At 44.7% G+C, this 12,204-nt stretch overlaps 1 protein-coding gene across 1 annotated transcript in view; it reads left to right on the top strand.

Moving 5' to 3' along the window:
- The window catches only part of INPP5E (inositol polyphosphate-5-phosphatase E), a 47,742-nt gene that overhangs the window by 19,653 nt on the left and 15,885 nt on the right, over window positions 1-12,204 (top strand). Inside the window, 6 exon segments of the mRNA XM_056860370.1 lie at window positions 2,004-2,127; window positions 3,037-3,134; window positions 3,751-3,875; window positions 4,881-5,000; window positions 6,041-6,148; window positions 7,325-7,486. Coding sequence (XP_056716348.1) covers window positions 2,004-2,127; window positions 3,037-3,134; window positions 3,751-3,875; window positions 4,881-5,000; window positions 6,041-6,148; window positions 7,325-7,486 — 737 coding nt within the window.

Genomic DNA, 12,204 nt, shown 5'->3' with positions numbered 1-12,204 from the left:
TCAGATTTTGCTATGCCAAGAGACACTACCAATTCAGGGCACTTCCCTTCTGTCTGGCTTCTGCTCCCCACTTCTTCACCAAAATACTGGTGATGCTGGTGGCGTTACTCCGACAGGAGTGAATTACAGTATTCCCATATCTAGACGACCACGGGTCTCTTGTCAATCTAGAAAAGAACCAACTGAAGCCAACACAGAGATTAGAACACGGGTGTCGTCATAGACACTCACAGGAACCTGATATGTCTTCCACAGGACAAGATCATGAAAATCCATTCCATGACTCAGTCAGTAATCAGCTTCAGCCACGGCAGGATCATGTTCCTTGCCAAATTGCTGGGGAAGACGGTAGCCTGTCTCACCTCAGTCCCGTGGGCCAGGTTCCACTCGAGACCGCTCCAGGGAATCCTACAACCCTATCAGGATTTGATCACACACAGCGGGGACAAGTCCTTCCCCCTACCCCGGAATTGTACCAATCCCTCCTGTGGTGGTACCAAAGCAACAATCTCAACAGAGGGGTACATTTCGTCATAGGGGTCCAGATACAGGTATACACAGACACCAGTCTAGAGGGTTGGGGAGCTACCTGCCAGGGCCAAATGGCTCAGGGCCAGTGGTCTCTAAGAGAAAAGAAATTACACATAAGCATACTACAACTAAGAGCCACTCAACTGGCTCTACAGCACTTTAGGAGCCTCCTACGTCGCAGACACATTCTGATCCGCACGGACAATGTGTCCGCGAAAGCGTACCTTAACAAACAGGAGGGGTCAAAGTCTCCCAGGCTCCATGAGGAAGCCGAGATCATTCTCTCCTGGGCAGAAATGTATCTTCTGTCCCTTTCAACGGAACATGTCAGGGGAGTTATCAATCTCCAGGCCGACTGGCTGAGTCATCAGGTTCTGGACGAAGGAGAATAGTCTCTCAACTGGATAGTTTTCAATCAGATCGCGGAGAGATTCGGCCAGCCCAAGGTGTACCTGTTTGCCTCGGCAAGCATTCACCTTCTCCCGCAATTCTTTATGCGTTATTTCCACCAAGAGGCGGAGAACATGGATGCCCTCCTGTCCCCATGGCCGAAGGAACTACTGTTCGCCTTTCCTCCCATTCCCATTCTACCAAGGGTAATAAGAAAGATCAGGAAGGAGGGTGCAAACGTCATTCTCATTGCTCCTCGTTGGCCGAGAAGACCCAGGTTTCCCAGCCTGAAGGAGCCTTGGGAACTCCCAAACATCCCAGACCTGCTTCATCAGGGTCCCTTATTTCACCCAGAACCCCAATGGCTTCACTTAACCGCCTGGAAAATGAAAGGAAGTCCCTCTTAGAGGAGGGATACAGCAAGGTGGTGGTTGCTAACATGATAGAAGTGAGGAGACTTTACACTAGAAGGATTTTTAACACGTCCTGGAGAGCCTTTGTTCTGTGGTGTAGGTGCAAGCACATCGATCCACTGTTACCAGGGATTCCCACGATCCATTATGGAGTTGAACAGGGTCTCAAGGCTTCCACATTGCGCAGACAGGGGGCAGCCATATCCACCGTTCTTACAGTCTCCGAAGGTTTTCCCTCCTTCCAGGCATCCCCACATTCTGACACTTCTAAAGGGAGTGGTTCAAATGAAGCCTCCAGTAGTCAGTCGCTTCCCCACGTGGCGCCTCAATGTGGTTCTCACAGCATTGATGCGCACTCCCTTTGATCCCTTTGATCCCATTAAGGGTATTCCCTAAGGATGCTGAGGATGAAAACCACCTTCCTCATAGCAGTGTCTTCAGCCCGGCATGTCTCCGAGCTTAGGGCTCTCTCAGCACGTGAAGGACTCTCTTTCACAGTGACAAGGTGGTCCTCAGACCGGACCCCACCTTCATGCCAAAGGTGAATTCCATCTTTCACCGTTCGCAGAGGATTCTTTTGCCATCATTCTGCCCCCAATCCGGTTCATCCCAGGAAAAAAGAGTGGCATCATTTAGACTTGATTGTATTTTATTGTCCTTTGCTCATAGAAGCTACCTGGAAGGCAGCCTGCTGGCCAGCGGTGCTTTGCTGGGAGCCGAAGAGTTGAACCGGTATTTCCCTGATCGGAGTATTGGGATCTTTGTGGCCACCTGGAACATGCAGGGCCAAAAGGTGAGGGAAGAAAGTCTGGCGTGGGATTTTTGGATACTGACCCTTTGTCCATGGTAGCCTTGCTAAATTGGGGAGAAATTGGGAAGGGGAGAAGAGAAAAGAAAAATGCACAATCCCACAATGCTGGAGTTATGCAAACACATGCTCAGGGAACACCATGTCTGCAAACCTTGTGAACCAGGAGAAGGCAAACAGGGTGGCGCAGATGTTTCCAGTTTGGTTGCTGAAGGAAAGCCGCTGATCAGCTCTGATTTCTGGTGAAACTTTTGGCCACAAGCCTGATCCATACATTTGTTCTGTCAAGGCCTTTTTGCTTCCATTTTTATTTCAGCAACAGGACTGATTTAAAGAAGGGTAAACCTTCCTGTACAATATACAAACTAAATGTGGAATTGTATTTGAGAGCAGGTCTGGGAATAAGAGCTGAAGCAGTCCCCCACTGGTTAAAGTATCCCTCTTTGGGTTAGGAGACTATGCCAGAACTAAAGGGTGAGTCTAAAGGAAATAAGGCACAGGAGCAGTGGGTTGCAAGGGAAGAAGGAAGCACAAATATCCTCAAAATGTTTGATTCCAGAACCATGGAACTCAAAGCCATCTGCTTTGAGTGTGTGAACCTTTCCCATGTAACTGAACCTGTATTTTCCTTGTAGCAGGTCTCATGCTCTGCTTTGCTGGCTGTGTGCAGGTCAGGGGGAACAGGCCAATCCTATAATCCCACAAATAGATTACAACTGCTAATCTCCAGGCAGCCATGAATCTAGGAGCTGTTCAAATCCTACATGGAGGAAATCCACTCTTGTCCTGGGCTCCAAATGGCCCAGTTGCAATAATTGTAGCTTGATGGGGTTTGTTCTTCCCTCCCGCTAAATGCTCACCTGAAGTTTTGGAAATGTCTTGTTTTTCTTATAGGAGCTCCCTGAACTGCTGGATGATTTGCTGCTGCCGTCAGACCCTGACTATGCCCAGGACATGTATGTGATAGGGATCCAAGAAGGCTGTCCAGATAGGTATGGAAAGAGAGGACAGCGATTGCCAAACTGGAGGCTGCTTTTCACCCACCCCTTTCTGGCACACATCCCTGTCTGCCTTTGGCCTTGCAGTCCCCACACACCGTGTCAAGGTTGATTCTGCTAGGAGGCAGCTAAATTTTTAACAGACTCCTTCTGCGTTTGGTAAAATGGTGTTGTGTGGAGTAGGGTTTCCTAGTTCAATTTTACATTTTGAAATCACGCTGCTACTGTAGGTCTTATTCTGAGGCATTCTCCTGAAGGCTGTGACTCCCTGCTGTTTGCCATCATTCCATTTTCCTATTTGTTAATCTCAGAGTATTAATTCCCCAAGTCAGAGGCTGAAAGCCTGGCGTTCCCCTGTAATGAGAGGCTTTGGACTTGGCTTCTGTTTCCAGTGGCTGGAATTCCCTGCCGGCAGAGACTTTTGTGTGAACCAAGTCAGGTAGCCTGCCTGGGTAAATAAGGCACACTGAACCAATGACCTTGAACCCAATTTCAGTTGTCCCATCTTGTGCAAACAAGCCTGACCTGTCATGAGTTTTCCTTGGATCTGGTAGAGTGTGGTTTACTAAGGAGGAATGAGGAACAGCGTGGCTTGGCTTCTCTTCACTAGGCGAGAATGGGAGATCCGCCTGCAGGAGACACTCGGCCCCCACTATGTCATGCTGCACGCAGCTGCCCATGGAGTGCTGTACATGTCGGTCTTCTTGCGCAGGGATCTCATCTGGTTCTGTTCAGGTGTGTTTCACCCATTAGATGTTCAGCTTTTAACTAGTTCACATATCACTAATTTGAAATTGCCTTTTGGAGGACAGCAGAGTGATTTGTTTGTTACTTCATGTATGGTCTGATTTTTTTCATTGAAACTATTGAGAGCCAGCGTGGTGTAGTGGTTAAGAGCAGTGGTTTGGAGTGGTGGACTCTAATCTGGAGAACCAGGTTTGATTCCCCACTCCTCCCCATGAGTGGTGGAGGCTAATCTGGAGAACAGGGTTGGATTCCCCACTCCTCCACACAAAGCCTGCTGGGTGACCTTGGGCAAGTCACAGCTCTCTCCGAGCTCTCTCAGCCCCATCTACCTCACAAGGTGTCTGTTGTGGGGAGGGGAAGGAAAGGTGATTGTAAGCTGGTTTGATTCTTCCTTAAGTGGTAGAGAAAGTCGGCATATAAAAACCAACTTTTACTCTTCTAAAGGCAAATGGTAGCGAAGTAAAATATTAGTTGCTTAAACATTAGACAATAAGGATTTGTTTACCGTTTACGTGTTGCTGTAAATATTTTCCAAGGCTTTGAACACTGGCAGAGGGCTTACCTGTGTAGTGTTCCAGGGTGGTGTGTTTCCTTTACGGTTAATCATCTGTACACAAGACTGACAATAGAGCACGTTAACGTGTTAATGGTTCTTGACAAACATCAGTTGCAGAGCTAATAATATGTATGGGGGATAGACAAATTGTGAGCTTGTTAACATTTTAACATTTAAATGAGGAAATTGTTCACAGTTTATACAGTTGCTTTACACAGCAGAATTATTTTTCTGAAGTGTGAGAACACCTATGTTTTAATAAGCAAACGCTGTCACTTTTATGAGAATGATCAGCCAAACCCACAATAGTCAGCAAGGCCATTGTTTGCTGTAGAGGTTAGAGGGTTAGAGACAACCGTTGGCCAAGAGCTGGGCTCTGGTGCTCTCTTGGCCAGATTTGCTTGAAGTGCCCTTTGACAGGCCTTGTCTTTCACCAGAGGTGGAGTATGCCACAGTGACAACTCGCATCGTGTCCCAGATCAAAACCAAGGGTGCCCTGGGAGTCTGCTTTACTTTCTTCGGCACATCCTTCCTTTTCATCACATCCCATTTCACATGTAAGTAGTTCACAGATTTCCCACCAGCATTGGCCCTGGGCAGGGTAGAGGGCTTTGTTCCAGAACTGCTGACTTGAACATCATCGTCAGATGCTCTACTACTATCTGGTTTAAAGATTGGGCAGATCGTCTTTTCCGGAGACCATAGTGCTGGGTTGGTTGGGGAGGGGCTGCATGCACATGTGTGTCTCCTTTAAAGAAAAAGCCAGTTGGCAAGAAACGTTCCTCTGAGAGATCAATTGACTGTCCTTGTTATGGAGAAGGGGTGCCTTCCATGTAAACAGCACAGTGGGTGCTCTTCCAGGGCATCTGGCATCCGTAGCACTTCAACTTCCCTGCTCTTCTCTTGCCACCAAGCAAGTCTGAATCCTTGCAGCAGAGCTTCATGTTGTATATGCAGGGCTTGCTGACATTTCAGGATAGGACTTGCCAGTGCTGGCATCTCCTTATCCCTCACTTGGGACCACTATCTCCTAGCATTTTTATCCCTCTCATCAATCTTTATATTATTCCCACTTTTCCACTGCTGGAAAAAGATAGAATCGTAGAGTTGGAAGGGGCCATCTAGTCCAACCCCCTGCTTAATGCAGGATCAGCCTAGAGCATCCCTGACAAGTGTTTTTCCAGACTCTGCTTAAAGACTGCCAGTGAGGGGGACCTCACCACTTCCCTAAGTAGCTGATTCCACTGTCGAACAACTCTTACCGTGCATTCCTGAGGCTGGGGGACGATTCCCCTTAGGAGGCGGCGTGACCTCGCTGCCAGCGTAAGTGCGTCTAATCACGCCACAAGACGCACTTACACTGGTGGTGAGGGCAGTTCCATCGGCACCTGAGCGCCGCGGAGCTGCATGCCGCTCCTCCACTGGCACAGTCTTCCTGCCACATAAATGATACCTGTGCCAGAGCCGGGAAGTGGCATCCATTTCCTCCCCTTGGCTTAGAAATTGTTTCAACGCAACCCATGTGGAAGCTGCTGACATGTCTCTCTGGCCCCAGTCTTGCTTCCCTGATGCCTTGCTCAGATCTCATCTTTTTCAGCTGGAGATGGCAAAGTCTACGAGAGGGTGCTGGACTACAACAAGACCATCCAGGCTCTTGCGCTACCCAAAACCATTCCAGATACCAACCCCTATCGCTCCAGTCCATGTGAGTGGCTTGGCCGTCAGATGTACCCTGTTTTTATATAAAAATTTTGTACTGTAAATTTAGCTGTCCTTTCCAAGTCAGCGTTCCCACTATGATGTGCAACAGTGAAACGTTCCTTTTTGCAGTAAAATTGTGGTTTGGGACTGACTCTGGGCTGTGGGGTGGATAAACCAAAGTTGAGATGGGCCACGGATTATTGTGGGTCATGGGCATAATTCTAGCATTGGGCATCCTTAGTCAAATGCTAATGAATATTGTCACTCACTGTTCCAGCTATCAGATAATACATGTTTATTTATGTATGTCATGCTGCCTCATAGAGTTCTGAGCACCCTAGATGGAGTTGTGCTGTTCTGTTCTCACAGTTACCCTATGTGACTGACCATCTAGTAATATATGCAGGCAAAAATAGGCAGTGGATGGGGACCAACAACCAAACCAAACCAAACACCCAAAAAAGGTTCAGGAACAGATACAAAAACATAGTAGAATAATTGTCCTTTGATGAGAAAGCATTCAAATTAAAAAGCATACCAACATAAGGAAACATTCATCCATGGTCTCTAAAACATAAATGTTGTGTATCTAAAATAAGTAAAATGTCAAGAATATAAACACTATATAAATATCATAATAAGCTGTTGGACTAAGCCCCTTCCATAATTCTTTACATTCTTGTTTTTTTTGTCTTGAAACATCTTTAATTTATTTAATAAATTTAAAACAACAAAATGTTCTATAGAAAACTGTTATAAATATTGTTGTAGAAATATATTTATAAGGTATATTCAAGCTAAAAAATACCCACTTTAAGATGTCATCTATTGATAGGTGTGAAGCATGTTGGCAAAAATTAATCATAAGAGTCTAAAATGTAATTAAAAAACAAATAGCATTACTGTGCTATAATTGATGTAGTTACAGCTATATACACTACTAAAGTTGTTTGCTAAATAAGGAAATCGGGTAACTTAAAATTTAAAACAAAGCAGTGACTTCATATTAGAAAATTTGCCTCGTAGGCACTGAAGGTGGAATCCTATCTGTGGCAGCCTCCTTGCACCCAACTTCCTCACTGTCTGGGTTGCTGCCCATCTGTTTTCTGATCTTCCACTCAAGGGCAGCCTGTGCCCAGGATTCTCCTCTCGTTGCTCACGTCCTTGCTTGGCTTTACAGCAGACGTCACAACACGTTTTGATGACGTCTTCTGGTTCGGAGACTTCAATTTCCGCCTGAATGAGGATCGGGAGGTGGTGGAGCAGATCCTTAACCAAGGCCTGGAAACAGACATTTCGAAGTTGCTACAGCGTGACCAGCTACTTAAGGAAATGGATAATGGTAAGGACAGCTTTCTCCACCATTCCCATTTTCTCACCAAAGCACTTGCAACTTCTGCATCTAACAGCCAATGTGTGACTTATTTTCATAATCATTTTGATACAGAATCCTTGTTGAATTGTGGGGTGTCTTTATATCATTATAACCTCACTACCTTCGTTGCCCTCCTCCGAACACGTTCCAGCTTGTCTACATTCTTCTTAAATTGCGGTGCCCAAAACTGAACACAATACTCTAGGTGAGGTCTAACCAGAGAGCGTAAAGTGATACCATCACTTTGCGTGATCTGGACACCATACTTATGTTTATTCAGCCCAAAATCATATTTGCCTTTTTAGCTATCACATCACACTGCTAACTCATGTTCAGTGTTTGGTCTACTAAGACCCCAAGATCCTTTTCACACACACTACTGCCAAGACAAGTCTCCCCTATCATATAATTATGCATTTGATTTTTCCTACCTAAATGCAAATTTAATGAGCCTCTCCTCTTCATTAAAATCATTTATAAAGATATTGAACAGCATAGGGCCCAGGACAGATCCCTGAGGCACTCCACTTGTCACTTCTCTCCAATTGGAATCTCTTATGGAGCCTATAACCTCCCAGCTTAAGAAAATAAAGGAAGGTTTAAAGCAATGGAGATGGCACTCACTCAACAGACAGAGAACCAGTGCCTGCAATGTAATGAGGAATTGTTGAAAACAAAAATCCCAAGACTTTGAGGACAGAGCATGCGAGGATAATCTGCGTTTTCACAGATTTGTTAAAAAAGTGGAAGTCACAGACGCATCTCTATTTATCTCTACCCGACTAGCTGGAAGAAGGAATCTCTCCGGTAATTAAAAGAGTCCATCGAATCGGCCCTTTACAAGACAGGCATTCAAAATTTCCTCAAGATATCATAGCTTGCTTCCTGCATCATATATCAGAGAAGAAAATTCTACATGTGGCATTTTCAAGAAACCCAAGTCTTTCAGGATATATCAGCAGAGACTTTGGGAAGGCCTCAGCAGCTTAAACCAGTCACAGAAACTTTGTGTAAACACATCAGTTATAAATGGGACTACCCATTTAAACTGATAGTGAGACATAAAGGTTCCTTTCTCACAGCCACTAATGAATCTCAGGGCGTGAAATTACTGGAAACCCTCAACATCAATCCCCCCCTCCCGAAACAGTGAAAAAAGAGCAGCAACGAAAATATTCAAACCTGGATGTCAGTGGAAGATGGTTAAGACCCTCTAAAAAATAAATTTACTACTTGAAATATAGTCTGGGTCTATAGCCACCCATACTGGTTTGCCAATTATACTTTTTATCTTCATACTACAGTGTGGCTCTAGGTTCGGTTTGATACACCTATATGATATGAGTCAGGCGTGTCTGTCACTTTAAAGCCACACTCTAAGCATGCAGGCAAAGTCTGGATTGTAGAGGTTTCCTTAATCGTTAAGAGATTGTGCCTTAAGTATTTCAGTCTTTTGGTTATAGCAAGTTGATAAGCCTCTGAGAGGGTCAAAAAGGAGTTGATGATGTTTTCTTCAATAGAATTATCAAGTTGGGGCCCCTCATGGCGGCATGCAGGGACTTTAGGTACATCGCTCCAGCTAATAAGATCCTGCTGAGATGAAGTAAGTGTTGTAATCGGGGGAGCGTCCATCAGACTTGCCCTATTTGAAATAGGTGTGTCCTGTTGGAGAGGGACAGCTGATGTAATCGGAGAGGAGTCCAACTTATTTGTTGAGGCATAGGAGCGATGTATTTTTGGCAGCAAAGGGGTTAATATGGTATTGACAAAGGCTCTTTCCTGGAAAATTCCTCTGCAGCTCAGAAAGTGTTTCCGCCGCATCAGTAATGAGGGTAGATTCGAGCTAACAAATGTGAGTAAAATCCTCTGCACTTGATTGGAGTTGTTTAAAACTTCCACTGAATCTAAGTCAATTGGGATGTGAATCGCTGGCAGGAGGGTTCTCAAGTGAGCAGTGACCTGTGTTTTTGAAGTCCAGATGGGCAAATGACCTTTGTGTCTGCATATTGTTAAGCAGACCTTGCGTGGCTGCAGGATGAGGTTGCAAGAATCTCTGCATTCCTTCTCCTTTTCCCTTACTCGGCCATGGATCTTCTCCTTCAGTGGAGCAGCTGCACTGCAAGAAGACTGCACCCGGTGAGACAAATCATTGCCCTTTAAGCCCTCTACTGTCCGAGAAAGTTTCTCAAGCTCAACCTTAATTTGCTGCAGTATTACAAAGATAAGGTCCACCGTTTTTGCTGTTAGCAAAGATAACTCTTTTAGGACACTATCACCTCCCTCTGTGCTTTTTGTTGCATATTGTAAATTATCCGTATGCTCAACAGGGTTATCCTATGCGTTAGGTATTTCGACCAGAGGACCCAGTGAGCAATCAGCTAGGGGAGTGAACCGATTAGAGGTAGGAACATTGTATAATAACTCTTTCCCTGACACAAAATAATCTTCCATTTTCTTCTGCTTACGAGCAGGGGGAGCACAGAAGTCTTCAGAGTCATGTGCCCGCTTGTTAGCACCCATTATCTGGTCTAACAGTCTTCCCAGTAATTAGGCAAGGTCACTTCATCTGTTTATAGTAAGCTGAAGACGGCTTGTAAAGGGCGGCGTGACTGAGTTAAGGTTTCAGCAAAATAGTGCTAAAGGAGTCAGCAGCTTAATAATTAAAGTTAAGGCTTAAGGTTTATCAGCTGGTGAATGGAGGTCTTTACTGATGTAATACCACAGAAATAACCAAAAAGGTCTACTCCCTTGGTCTGTGGTGATAACAAACTCCCTTAGTCTAGATTTAGAGCTGCTTCTCAGCACAGAGAGTAAGCCAGATAAAAAAAACAGTTGAAGGCAAAATAAACTTATCTTGCGGAGAGCTGCAGCCGGCACGTCTTAACTCAGCGCCATATTTGCCAGCACCTATATAATATGGGAAATGGAAACTTCTGATAAGTATAGTAGCTGTTAAATATGCACGTTTTTAAGTTAAGCTATATATAAAGCGGTGGGGAGGGGGGTTATGTTGGTAATTCTTTTTCCTCCATTAAATACACCACTCCAGATGGGCCATTTGTAGCCTCTTGGGAAATAAATTATTTCCACATCTGGTGTTCCTTACCTCTAAGGAGGTGGGTTATCGCTTTCCCCCTATAAGTTGTGTGTTAAAACAAGTTAATCTTTTTCAGGTTATTCTTGGTACATATCTTGTTTATAGAAAAAGATGCAATGACATATGTATGTTCCCCAGATGGAGATTACCACTGCAGCCTTACTGGGAGTAATCACTACAAATGGAGCAAATACATGCCCTTAAAATCAAATGGCTAATACCAGGAAGTTTCTTACCCTTAATTGCAAAGGGCTTAACAATCCTATAAACAGAAGAAGAATTACAGATGTGTTGGTCAAAGAAAAACATAATGTCTTGTTTTTACAAGAAACACACCAAAACCAAAACTTCTATCCTGTTCTGAAATCATCCTGGTCCCCCTTCCAATATGCTGCTGCTGGTGGCTCAAAATCAAGGGGGGGGGTGCAATCTTGATCTCCAGAAATTTCAATTTTCAAGTTCAGGATGTTCTAATAGATAAACAGGGTAGATAATTTTTTGTGAAAGATAAGCAAAATTACCACAATCTAACATTATGCTCCCTTTACTCTCCCACTCAAAACAGATAGATTTTATTACCATCACACTATCTAAACTTGACTCCTTTAAAAATGGGGAGGTAATTGTGGGTGATGATGTTAATTATTTTTCCAGTGTAAGCTTGTCACAGCTGACTTATGGCGACCCCTTTTGGGGTTTTCATGGCAAGAGGTGGTTTGCCAGTGCTGCCTTCTGCACAGCAACCCTGGACTTCCTTGGTGGTCTCCCATCCAAATACTAACCAGGGCTGACCCTGCTTAGCTTCTGAGATCCTACGAAATCAGGCTAGCCTTGGACCGGTCTAAATCTAAGCTGAGAGGTACTCAAGGAGGAGATCATGAAACTGCTCTATCCAAGATCTTAAGAGACTTTGGTATTTTTTGATGTTTGGAGAAAACTCCACGGCATGCCAGTTGATTTGCCCTCTGGGCCATCTGCCATTCAGCACTCTTCCCCAGGATTCCTCGGATTCTGTGCCTTCAGAGCAGGGGCTCTTTTTCTTCTGATTCCAATAATCCCAGCCACAATTTGGAATCTTCACCTTCCAGTATGGTTTCCAGTCTCCAGGCTTTTTGTCCTATGGAGAATGTTAGATTATATTCAGAACATCTTATCTGTATGGCAACTGTACTTGGGTTAAAGATCACTTGGAGGAAGACCCAGTGTTGAGGACTGTACTACCTCCTGAGTCTCACTCTCTTGTTTCTTTGCTCATGCGTCCATCCTTTCTTAAGCTCACAAAAGATGCCTGGTTCAAACCAGCTTCACTTCCACCTACGTTGAAGAGGACTGAAAAATGTTACAGGGTCCACCCAGAGGACTGCAGATTCTTTTTCCATTGTTCTACACCTAACTCCATTGCAGTAGACGACCTTTATCCCCCACAAGGATATCCTCTTTCACCAACGAAGAATGAAGGATTAGTCTTGCCTTGAAGGTTTCTTCTTATCAATAGATTGGCAGATATCACTGAGATTACACCGCCTGCCTGCTCACTCCACACTCAGGGCCTCTGCCAATTTTCTATGCGAGACTTCCACTTTAAATT

The sequence above is a fragment of the Euleptes europaea genome, chromosome 14 (genome assembly GCF_029931775.1).
Source record: "Euleptes europaea isolate rEulEur1 chromosome 14, rEulEur1.hap1, whole genome shotgun sequence".
NCBI classification, from domain to species: Eukaryota; Metazoa; Chordata; class Lepidosauria; order Squamata; family Sphaerodactylidae; genus Euleptes; species Euleptes europaea.
This window is presented reverse-complemented; position numbering and strand designations above follow the sequence as displayed.